Raw genomic sequence first — 13,356 nt, 5'->3', positions numbered from 1 at the left:
ACGTTTGTGCCCTTACCAGGGGCTTCTTCACAGGGTTTTATATTTCAATTCCTGTAGTTTTCATTCTTTAACTGGTATACTGCATTGTTGGCAGTATCGGTCAGAGATGGTGAGCTTTAATATACGAGGATGTTCGTAAAGTTTGTGACCAAGCTTCGAATATTCAAATATCAATAAAGTCACCTATTTCGGATCATTTAAGATTTTAAAGATATGACCATACAGTATTTTAGTAAACTTTTCTAAGGAAACTAAGAGTATATAGATGGATATTTATAACTGTCTCTGACTGATACTGCCACCTATGGTGTAATACACTCACTTGTCAAAACTGAAATTCTATACAAACGTACTGGCCAGTGTGACAAACCCGAACGGAAGTTACTTATAAGGGTCAGTTATGGGATTTGTTTTAATGGGGTCGGGCCCTTCACATCTATTTATGGAAACAAGGACATTTATAAAAATAAAAATGGTAGTTAACTGTTCAAGTATTTTCAAAACGACTTAATGGAAATCTTAGAACAAAATACAGTCGAACCCCTTTGGCTCGAACTCACAGGGACCGGCGAAAATACATCGAGCCTCGGAAAATTCGAGCCAAACGGGATTGTTTACCTTCAGTTTAAAGAATTCGGTCATTCACATCTAGTTCGAGGAAACGAGGAATTTGAGTCAAGCGAGATCGAGCCACCGCGGTTTGACTGTACAACTCTTGACTGGCCTGCTGAACGCTGAGAACCCAGACCTGCCTGCTGAACGCTGAGAGCCCAGACCTTTATATTATTGAAAATGTGTTGCGAAAACTAAAAAAATTAGGACATTTACTATAGGGAGTCCCTGACAGGTGTTCAAATAATGTGGGATTTAGTCAGACCTATGTTTCCAGACACCATATAACAAAATCTATTATGCACAGGAAAAAATGTTAAGTTGGTTATCAATTATGGTCACAATTATGGTTACCAATCATCGACGTTGGAAGCTGGAAGTTTGCACTTCAATAACGAGAAACTTACAAACTGATACTCGACAACGATAGGGCGATATTGTATTATAATTTAAATGAAATAATAAATCCACTTGAATGTAATAACACATTTTGGCGCATATATTTTACAATACGAAATGGAAAATGTATTTTAAATACACCCGCAATAAATCCATTTGCAGCAAGCAGATATGTGATTGTAAAATATGCTATGTACAAAGCGGTTTAGATTCACATCGCCGAGCCGATGTTGGGTTTGTGGAATCACAGACAATAATGTCACACTTGACGTTCATGGCATAGCTATTGCCAACTGTTTCAAATACTTGAAACACAAACTTTGTCTCGTGATCTGTTTGAGAGAGCAGATGGGTGTTTACGTCAACCGCACAACTGAAAAATATAATTATGACCATACTTAATCATTGTTTATGTATATTATGAAAAGCACATACACGAACATGTAGATATGGTTCATTTGCGTTTGGTACAAATCTTTACAGACGAAGATATGCATCGTTAAAACAATCAATAAACTCGCATTTTAGAAGCAGGTCTTTAAATAACAAAAACAATTATATACGTATTTTGCACAGACTTGTTAAATATCGTCGGTGACGCTTCATTTTCAATTAAAAAATATAATACCCATTCGTTATCAGATAATATTTCGACTGCGTTGTATCCCCTGTGGAGGTATAACATGCGTCGAGTCTCATTTCAACAGTCCAATCAACATTCTGAATGAACGTCTTCACGAACACGTTTGATCCGATTGGCACATTCAGCGGTTCCCCAGAAATTTGCTGTAAAAACAAGGGCAGATATATATCATTTAGACGAAATAGTGGGACAACCGTGGCTGTCTGGTTGGCGCAGTGGTTATCGCACACGGCTCTCATCGACGCGGCCAGGGTTCGATTCAAAGTTTTTGGTCACCAAGTTTGACAAATGGATTTTCCCCACATGACCACACTCTCGAGTAACATCGTGCCAACGAAGTGATTGATGTTCTAATCATTGTTTTACCTAACCATAATTTTAAATGCAATACTTTCTTCTATAAATGTAACACCGTGTAGTCTGTCAATCAGCATTCATGCTATTCGATAATCCATGATTGTTACCTGGAGAAAATTCGGGTCTCTGAAAAATTCAGTTCTAAATGTGTAGCTTGCTGTTGCATTTAATTGTTGAATTCCGCTTGTTGATTGGTTGTAAGTCAAATGCGAATCCAGGGACAAGTTTCTGGCAATGTGACAGTTGACATCAAGAGTCCAGTTGATATTTCTTATGATGAAAGCATACTTTGGGTCATGGTAGGCATACACGAGTTGATTAGAATGCATTATTTCGGAGTCTGTCATCTGAAAAAAATATGTAAGGGTTTTCACATACCACGTGTTGTTTGATCAAAACAAATGAAATTGTTGAGCTTAACAACGGAATACCATAAATGTAATAAGAGCAATGTCTACTTGACTCACGCTAGTGGTTGTAGAACAGTCATTTATCGTGTAATTGAATTCAAGAACGTTTCCAATTAACATTCCCGTACATGGGCCGTTTCCAAAGTACAAGTCAGTGGCGATTGAACCTGGATATCTGAAGAGAATAGACCAGTAATATATATTAAAACAATTCCTCGCGTTTGCAAACCTGAATATCTAAAATGAACGTTAAGATAGACTTCGAAGATAGTGGCTCAAATCTCACCCCTATACGAACATGATACATAACTCATAACGACATACACAATCCTCTCGGCTCACTTCATGGCCACCATCCAAAGTCATGACGGAATACGTAGTTCAACTATTCATATGAAAAACTCACCTGTACTGAAGCTTTTCCATATCGACTTCTACAAGAATATTGTTAGCAGAGCACGTCGATGTCACAATCTCCTCAAGGGATGGGGCTGAAATATTATTTTTTATAACAAGTCTTTGCAATAATCAAAATCAGTTTAAATATATAGATACTATGAACTTATTTCAAGCGTACAATTCTTATGACAAAACCCTGTAAAGATAAACTTTGAAGAAATAAGATATCTGCTTAATGTCACTGTATGCCTTGAAAATTCTAACTAAATTTAATATTTAAGGCATCATTTATCTTATAATGAATTATACGGGGAATTCTCGAGATCTATTTTAAATGTACTTTAAATGAAATATACGGCTTGTCATTGATATCCTGTACAGTAACATGCACAGGGGTGCAATGTGATTTCACATACAATTTAACGTTTTGAAAATAAATTGACAATATCAGTGAGCATAACCGTATCACCGACATTTTTACTGTCTGTTTGTATTCTCACGATTGGTGTTTTACATCTCCCCTCTATTATTACACGCTGGTTACACATGCAGTTTAAGGATCTTACCACAGTCAAGGACAGCAACTCCGTCATGACAACTTGATGAATAGACACTTGTTATTTCAATAGTGCAAGTGTTTAATAGATCTGCAGCACACGACAATCCATCCAAAGATAGCATAGAGCTGGAGCCAGATGAGGAACTTAGTCTAGACCTATGGATAGAAGATGTAATGGGAACTATACAGGGACAAGCAAAGCAGCCACATCTTACTGCGATCTTGTTTATTGAAACAATGATCAAAGGCCAAAGCCAAACATACAAATAATTAATATTATATACGCTGTCCACAAAGATACCGCTTATATATCAATTATAAATGTATGGAGTATCGCCTACGCACTGTCAATGGAAATTTGGAGCTAATCTGGTTCTCACATGATTGCTAACGTTTATAAACAAAAATATACTTACACCATAAACAGGCATCATTAAAAGTGTTTATGAGGAGATAAATGTTGACTTACGACAAAAGATATTTGTCGTAGCCGAGAGTTTGACAGAAAGCATGTGCAACCTGTCCGACAGCACAATGCAAACAAATGGAATACCAAACACCAGTACCGAACTCGACTTGTGCAATGCCCGCATTTGGCGACGATCCATTAACCAAGCGTACACTAGTCACAACTGCAGATAAAAATCATATCATCATTGTTAAAAACAATACATTCGCTAACTGTATGTTTAGGTAACAAAATGTCTTATATATAGACTTATTGAATATATGTGTATTCAAATGTTTGATATTGTGTTAGTGGATTGTTTTTCGAATGACACTATCGGACTGCAAGTGTCCAGCTGGAATACAGACTATTTCAAGATACTAACTAATAAGCGCTTACCGTTGCGTGTACTCCATGAGAGCGGAAACCCGTAGGACTCATCTTCTGCGAAACCATATAATATAGCTGCAAATCTGACATTGGTTTCCTCGTGCCGAAGGTGATGCTTGCCATTGTTGACTTGCACGCGTATAATACTTATTTCCTAACAAACCGAGAACAAAACGTTTATGTAAAATAAACAATATATATTATATACAGTCTAGAAGGCATGTTTACGTAGACCATGGATTCAACATTATAAAGAATGTACACGTTTTAAGGTAGACTATTTCAAAACAATACAGTGAAATACAACGTACATGTCTTTGTATCCAAAAAAATGTTTATAAAAGAAAAATACCTCATCGCTAGATGTTATTCTTTTCTCGTCTGTTCTGTCTATCCAAATTCCATCAAGCTTAAGCCTACTAGCATTTGCAGTTCTTATAGTAATAGAAACATAGTTTGAAAAACCTAAAGGCGTTTCAAAGTACATTTCGTTATTTCGAGAGTTTAATTCAGGAACAAGGATCATTGCTGGATCACCTAAGGCGCCATCAACAGCTGAACTTTCTGAATACTGTATTACCAGTACGGGTTTCGAACCAACTATTCTAGTAACGATATCGTGTTGGTCAACATGTTCATATAACTCTCCCTTATTCAATGTTTGTGTCGAAACACCAGTGATATGAACGGTATTCGAATCCGTTGCAGATATGATACGAATTCTATTGTTGCGTCGTGTTTTCAAATTTGCGGTGAAGTACTCGTTTTTCCAACTGCTAACGGCAGGCATTTGTTCTATCAAGTAATCACAGGCAGTCGAACGATATGGCACATCTGAACACCTATTTCCTGATACAACAGAGATTGGTTTTAAACTTGAAACATGTGTGCCGGTCAGATCGTATGAATGGTGCAAGAAAAATGCATCAAACCTATTAAGTGCAATTGTGATTGTATCACCATTTCTGTATGTACTTCCGTCGTACACAATGACTCCTGATGTCATCTTTAAAGTGATAGATACTGATGTCCCATCATAGGGTGCAGATATTAGGAACTGGCTAGATGAATCGGTAGGAACATATGACGCAATGTAGAACTCAGATGAGGTTGTTGTTATTGGTAGCGCAAGGAAACCGTCGGAGGTGTCTTTTTGGCGTATCATAACTCGTACTTCAACGTCCTCAGAACTTTCAACAAAAATGGATTTTCTAGAAATCCCATCATTTGTAATTATCGTTGTCGATGGTATTTGAACGGATGACGTGGTTGCAGCATTCAAAGTAAAGTTTCTGGTAAAAGATATTCCGGGAGCATTTATGTATACCTGACAGGACTGTTTTGCTGATACATACACTTTAATGTAATCGACTGAAGGAGAGTGCGTCTGAGGTATCCCGAATATGAATGAGCTTGACTCTGCAATATCATGTTATTCATCTGTGGATTAAACTCTGGCATTTCATTATTTAAGTGTATTCTAAATTATAGTCAAACACAATTGGTTTCTGGTGTACTTGTACGTCTTTTTACAACAATTTGATTGACAAGCTTTTGAAAAGGATAAATTAACTGAATATATTTCTAGCATATTGGCTTTGGAAAAATGAGATTTAAAGTCTAAATAGTGTTACTAGTTATTTAAACAAAACAATCTAAACGTACAAACGATTTCAGCAAGGCTTTAATAGTGCATTATTAACATGTCAATGCTTGTAACTTACGAGAATAGTCAACGCACCACGCCGCAATTATCTGTAAAATAAATATAGTAAATTGCATCTTGCATACGCGTATATTCATTATAATTGACATGGCAGCGCATACAATACATAGATTAGTTAATACATTTATATTTTCAGTACTTACTGTCAGAAATCTCCACATAGCCATGCCAAACGTTATGTTTTACCTATGGCTGACACTGAATGCATTAAAATGGTTTTAAGTTTGTATGTGCACAATGACAGTGTGTCCTAGGTAGCATAAATATTTGAAATACTTCATTTTTTCTACAGATAAACGTAGGCATGTTATGGCGTTTGAATCATGGTTATACAGTTTTACATTTCATATAAAACTTTCGGTTAAATTAGATAGCGTACATACATTCTGACATTGTGATTTAGTGCTGGTATAAATTTCCTCGAAAAAGTGATGGAAAATCGAAGAAAAATATTCATTGCTATTGCATATAATTTCAAGTCAATGTGACATACTTTTCATCGGCTGTTTATTTGAATGTTTTGTGTGTGCCGATTTTCCGCTAATCCTTACGTACATCCTTTTGTTGTAAGCACACTCAGCCGTGAAATATATGCTGGAATCGAAGACCACACATAAGAAACAACTAAACCGGCTTGATTCGGTGTCCATATGTTATAGAGCGAATAAAGAACACCAAGGTAAATAGGATCACATTTCATTTCCATCAATATGTTGAGACTGCATGGCTTGTAACGAGGTACAATGTTTGAGCCTAGCATTGCGTGTGCCATTTCATACTCATATTTTCTCGGGTCTGTTACATCGAGACAATATTCCGATTTTCTAGACATAACTTAAACACCTGATGTAATGTTTTTACTGCTGTGAAGTTGAATAAAAAAACACTTTTAATTCCCATACCAATATATAAATACCATATATTTTTTACAAATTTTCTCGAATGTCGATGGGATACGTGTTGCTCATAATAAGGAAATTCAGAGCCCAGAGGTTTAGAATCAAAACTAAAAATATTATTTTTTTACATTTTCTTACATATTTTGTAAAAATACGAGGGGTGATCAATAAAGACATTGGCATTCCCCAACATTTAATAATTAATGTGTTTGCATGAGATATTTGTATCCGGTCGTTGAATATATGCAATTTCTTTATCAGTTTCTATGTTAATTATTTTTTTCCTCAAGTTGATACTGGTGAAGATTATATTTTTGATTTTGTAATCATTGATACATTTGGGTAAAAGAGCAGTCACAAACTGCAACATCCCCGCCGAATGAAGTACTCGTTTATTCCCCTTGCATTTTGATAGAGGATAGTAATTAGACAAATAGCAATAACTTTAAGAATACAGAAAAGGGTCATGAGCTTTGTTCTATCGTGGTGATCTGACAGGGTTTCTATTGTGAATACAATCATTTTTTTTTTCAATAATTTCCTTTATGAAAATAATGCTTTAAAACAGTTCGCAGCAATATCGTATGGGCATGAAAAACATCCAGAGTTAAAAGTTCCTGTGTTGTTTTGGGACATAAGATCTGTCTGTATATCAAGTTTTAAATTGAATCTCAAAGACTTTGCAGTTGTAAATGGCCTCGCAGCTGATGTTTCTCAGAGATAAGTTCATAATTGTGAAGTAATCGAAAACGATACTAGTTAGTATTAGCGACATTACTTTGTAATGTACAACATGGAAAGTATAATTGGAATCATATGTTTACTGTTTGTAATTGGTGCTAAATGTGAGAAAGCAGATGTTGACACTAAACGACTTTTGCTCCATTCTGCCGTCACAAATTGTCAACCTACAGTCTACAATCGTATTAATGCAGTCAGAACAAGACAAGCTTGTTTCCAAAGTACAGATACTCGAACAATCACAGCAAAGTAAGAGTTTTTCTTACTAAATTTAATTTTGTTAAGATCAAATATAAATGCGGAATGTTCATAGCCTTAGTGATGAATCCATACGCATGCGAGAATGTAGCTGATATAAAAATAAGAAGAGCAACTTTCTCATAATTAAATAACTGCTCTAACATCATCATAATACATTTAACAATAAAACAGCTAAGCATATTTCTTTTGCCTATTATTTGCTCACTTCTTCAAGGTACTCATGGATCGCTGTATATCAGATGGGGAAGAAGCTCATGTCCGGCAAACACTGAACTTGTATACCACGGTAAATAAAGTCACATTTCGGGTGTGGTAGTGTCAAATGGACATTTAATCCAACCAAATAAGTCGTGTTTGTACCACAGCAATTTAATGGAACATGCTTGTTTTAATCATTAAACAGTTTATAAAACATTGTATTATAAGTATATATACCGTTACGGCATACATTTGTTTACCCAGTTATCAGTTAAACACCCTGTAAGGATGACATAGAAATTATGTAAGTCTGGAATAATTTCATGAATAATTTAAATATCGTAACATGCTGTACATATAATTATTGTTATTATGCACTTTTGAATAATAACTATTAACAAAAGTATTACAAAATTGTCATAGGTTTCACTGCTGGGAAAAAATACAATGCTTATGGAGGAGGTACAAACGAACAGTGTCTTCCGAATGAGCCCACGTGGGGTCGATACGATGACGCAGTAGCACCGTTTGGTGGCCGTATCTATGGAGCTGAAATCGATCTTAACGAAGCAACTAAATACTTTCCCAACAACGTAAATAACCAAGATATACCGTGCGCCGTCTGCAAAACTCACTTCGCTTTAAATTTGATGATTCCGGCAAGAAACAATTGCTACATTGGATGGACACTTGAATACAGTGGCTTTCTAATGGCTGGAACGTTTACGTCTGGAAGCGATGGATATAATCACATATGTGTAGATGGCAACCCAGAATTTCTCCAACATGGAGGAACGGACGATAATCAAAATATTCTCTATTTGGTTGAAGCACAGTGTGGTTCGCTTCCTTGTCCACCGTATGTACAAAACCGTGAACTAGCGTGCGTGTCTGCTCAAAGTAATGTATCTAAACAATACATAGACGAATCTATTTTTTCTATGTGTTCATAAGCTGGATTGGGTGAAGAACTGAATGCAACTACCTAAAAAAGAAGTTTTGAGGAAGTTCTGCATTTTTCTATTTTTCTGAGATATGTTGTTTAGGAATGCTAAAATAATATATTATTAAATTGTTAATATAGGGATAGCGACTGTCTGGAATGAATTTTTCCTAATATATAATAAAATTGATACAGTTTTGATGTATTACTTTTGAAAGCGAGATCCGTCGGTGATGGTATAAAACAGGTCACAGCAGTCTCGGTTTGATCTGAACAACAACATTAGGTGCAATCATTTGAAACAGGTGCGTCTAAAAATATCTTTATTCTACCAAAAAATAATTAAACAGATATCAAAAGAAACCAGATATGCAATGAAATTAAAGCATGGCCATATAGTACAAAGTAGATACATAATACAGCATATTAAAGTAATTCACGATCTGTTGTGAACTTGATTGCGAAAACACAGAACTAAGCACATTTTCAGTTGAAAGTTCAATTCTGCGATCATCATACGCTTCTGTTGAAGAAAGCATAGTATTTTGGTGTCGGTGCTTATGTGTTTGATTTTCTAGATATTTCGAGAGTTTAACTTCGGCATGTATCCCTTTCCATGCGTCATGTTGAGGTTTCGGTACTGTAGACATTGTTGTACTTCGTCCAAATACAACCGGAGTCTCCTCCGGAAACCGACAGTTTTTGTTTTCAGGGGTCACTACTAAATCCAGTGAAGGCTTGCGTATTCCTGCATTGACGTGCGCCCATGAAAATTGATCACATTCCCCTGCTGGTAGAACAAGAATATGTCCTGGTTCGATTTCAGACGTAACGATGCAACGCGTGTCTTTAACGTCATTTTGGTTTTGTATTAATGTTATTGTTTCCCAGTATTTGCTTTGAATGCTACCAAGACACACATATTCCACTGACAAATATTCGTATGGGCATTTGTGAAAGATAAACAGTAAATGAGACGACTCGTTGCAACGTTTAAAAAATGCTCCATTGCAAACTGTCCCATTATTTAAAGTTGCGTTAAACACAAAACTATTGTGAAATGGACACTGCATTGAATTAATGTTATTCACCAACGAGACAATGGGCTTGAATATATCTGAGTTCGTTCTAAATGTGTCCCTTATCGGTGCATGGTCCTCTTTAAAATTACTAAGCTCGCACACCGACGCACCAACTTGTCTATGTCCATTTGGGAGAGGCCACACACGACTTTGACTTATACCAAGACCTAGCACGTTGGAGTTCAGGGTTTTGAACCTGATGCAGGTATATCGAGGCCTGCATCCGTTGCTGAAGAATGACAACGTTGTGAATTGCTTAGATTTCCGAGGTGGTGAATCATGGAAAGATATACAATTAAAATTTCCAATTCTTTCAACACGCATCTTAGACGTCGTTATATTTACATCAGAAACACCAAAATTATCGTTAAGAAACCATTTCCCTCTAAACCTTTTTGGGAAATCACACGCTGTCGGATACGTGTTAGGGTCACACATTGAGCATGTTCGCAAGCACTGAGACTCGAAATGGGATGTGCATGGAAGTATGTTGCAATTTGCGTGCTCGTCTGTACAGAGTGTATTTTGCGGTACCATCTGTAATTCTAGAGTAAAGTAATTGACATCGGCAGCCACTTTGCAGGCAACATCAGTGAAGAGAAGCATAATTGTTTTTCCCGTAAATGAATTCCTCGCGGGGATACGAAGACACCAGACGGTGTCTGTGTCAGTGTCGCGTAAAACTGTGACCACGTCTCCATCTTCTCGCCAGTGACTCACACACATTACGTTCTGTGTCTTACGCATTGGTAGAGCACCTATGCAATGCTCTGTCCGTAAGTCAAACGTCATTCCTTCCCCTCTCAAACACTCGCTCTCGAAGCGCATCGGGAGGTCGATGAAATTGCAGGCGTGATCAATACCTCCTTTATCTTTAATCTTCATATTGTATCCACCCGAGAATGGACAGACGGAAAACTCTTTTCTCATAAGTTCCAAAGAAATCCATAACCATGGGCTTTTTATAATGTTATTCGAATCGCACAATGAAGAGTTTAGTGTATCCGCGTGGTGAGACATTGATACTTCCATAACTGACGAACTTTTCGCAATCAGTGAAATGCATGTAAATTGTTTATAACGTTCTACAATGAATTTTTTAATACCAATGTTCTGCGCACATTTGTACGTATATACTTTGCTAACGTAGCCGACTTCAGTATTTTCATCGTTATATTCCATAATGTCATCTACAAAATAAACCATTGTTCTGGTTGACGTTTTAACGTTTGTATACCATGTCTGACCTTGGAAATGGTCCGGAAAGACACAACCATATACCAATGGAAGTAAGATCCCGATCAGTCTGCAGTAGCCAATCATTGTTCAGCTGAAAAGAAAAAAATAATATATGTTACTAAGAGGTTTATATACATATATATTATAGCTGTTGTACTTTATCTATGATTTTCGTTGATTATTATTAATAAGTATTAACATAAAATTTAACTTTGATTTGCAATAGTTATTATTGATAAGACAATATTAAAATATGCTTCAGTATTTCAGCATGATCCGGCCATATTATGAACATCCAAACGAATTCATGTAATTGCTGACATCCATCCTATGGTTTCAATTGCAAAGCCATTATTTCTGAGAAAATGATGAATGAGAAACCGAGTCAATTCTCTTGACCAATTAAGAACAACATTTCCGAACACCGAATTAGCCTCCAGGAGATGACAACACACACGGAATGTGCCACAACTTATAATTAGCGCTCACCAATTGAGTTAAACGTTCCTTAATGTCTGGTCTGAAGAAGAACATATTAAATTGTCAACATCAGAACGCAGAGCAGATGTTTCGCTGTACGTTCTTGACATGTTTATGTGCATGTAACTATGGCAATTTGCACTTTTTATGTTTACAGAGGGAGATGTGCACTTTCCTTATCAATATCGACACCAGTTCACAAGGACAGATAAAAGTTCAGACATGTTTGTTTTTTACCTTATCTTTGCATTTTATTTGGTTCAGGTGTGTAACTCTTTTTTTGGGATAAAACATAAAAAAAGAATAAAGTGTACTGTAGAAAATATTTGGAATATATATTAAATTATACTATAAATGTTCATGACATATATTTTTTAACGATTTAATAGTCAAGGGTATCAACAGAGGCTTGTTATTGATATGCATGTCATATTTTCAAAACAATAAGTAAATGTATGGCACCCGTTTTGTAATCATTAAAAACACAATCTCGAAATGAGCTGGATAATGAAAACATAACACATGACTTGAAATGGCAGTGATATGTAGCTTTAAAGAAACAAAAAAATACATGGACAACCTTAATTGCAGTATTCTACACCCTTTGTTTCATTTTTTTTGAAAAAGTATAAAAATAGAAACATCAAAAATTCACGCGTAAAATAAATGATGCCTAGTTTCTAGATTTGATACCATGCATGAGGTTAATTACTAAAAAGGGGGCCGCTTGCATGCTCTAGAAATAATTACAGAGCGCGGAAATCACTCGCGAACGCATGTGTCTGGGCTTCGAAAGAATAGTTTCGCCACCTACAGCTTCGGCCAATCCATCTTTCTGAGAGTTAATGTGTATTAACATGACTTCGTGATGTAGTCGGTCGACTGAAAATGAACATTTACGGCAGATCACCGTATGTTAATGTCAATACATTGAGACAGAATTATTCTTTAAGACCTTGTTAAGTGAAGACAAACAAGTAAAGGTTACGTTTCCCATATTTTGCACAATAGAAACCAACTACATAAGGGGGTATTTGGTTTAAAAGCTAAAGTTGCGCACTTATTAGATTAAAGTAATGACAATAGAATATTTCCTTGAAAATTCTGTAACACTGCAGTACTTCGAATGTAAGTTATACAGACACGATAGTAATTCAAGAGTAATAAGTTCGTAAAATCCATATTTTTTTTCTTTTTGAAATTGTTCTGTTTCATGTTAGGTGCACTTTTGTTCTGCTGCGCAATCAGCGTGTACTAAATAAATAGGATACTTCCGCGAACAATTCGTTCGATTGAAAAATAACAGAAACATTTCGTGAAATATCAGATTTAATGAAAAGACCGGAAAGCGTTGTTAATGGCTCAATTGTGCTGTTGTTACAAAAGGTACGTGGATAATCGAACTTCCATGTACATGGAGCTTGGTGTTCTATTACGTACTGGTTAAACTTTGAAAACATTTAAGTTCAGATTAAAGCTTTTGTCGATTGTCCTCAGACAAGCAGATTTTGAGTGACTACAAACAAAGGCTATTTGAAGCGAAGAGTATGTTACTTCAAGCATACTTATG

General features: G+C 36.0%; 2 protein-coding genes across 2 annotated transcripts; both read right to left on the bottom strand.

Annotated features, from left to right (window-relative positions):
* Nucleotides 1-1,110: 1,110 nt before the first annotated feature.
* Nucleotides 1,111-8,830, bottom strand: LOC128213864 (uncharacterized). Its single transcript, XM_052919933.1, has 10 exons — nt 8,770-8,830; nt 4,570-5,636; nt 4,227-4,371; nt 3,849-4,011; nt 3,387-3,535; nt 2,828-2,912; nt 2,479-2,596; nt 2,119-2,358; nt 1,640-1,797; nt 1,111-1,384 (listed from the first exon to the last, which is right to left on the bottom strand). Exons 1-10 carry the CDS (start codon nt 8,828-8,830, stop codon nt 1,201-1,203), a joined length of 2,370 nt encoding a protein of 789 aa, XP_052775893.1. The 3' UTR covers nt 1,111-1,200.
* Nucleotides 8,831-9,365: 535 nt separating this feature from the next.
* On the bottom strand, nt 9,366-11,008 carry LOC128213862 (uncharacterized). Its single transcript, XM_052919930.1, has one exon. It carries the CDS (start codon nt 10,995-10,997, stop codon nt 9,366-9,368), a length of 1,632 nt encoding a protein of 543 aa, XP_052775890.1. The 5' UTR covers nt 10,998-11,008.
* Nucleotides 11,009-13,356: the final 2,348 nt, after the last annotated feature.

Source organism: Mya arenaria, chromosome 13, assembly GCF_026914265.1.
Source record: "Mya arenaria isolate MELC-2E11 chromosome 13, ASM2691426v1".
NCBI lineage: Eukaryota > Metazoa > Mollusca > Bivalvia > Myida > Myidae > Mya > Mya arenaria.
Note: the sequence above shows the minus strand (reverse complement) of the source record. Positions and strands in the feature narration are given on the sequence as shown.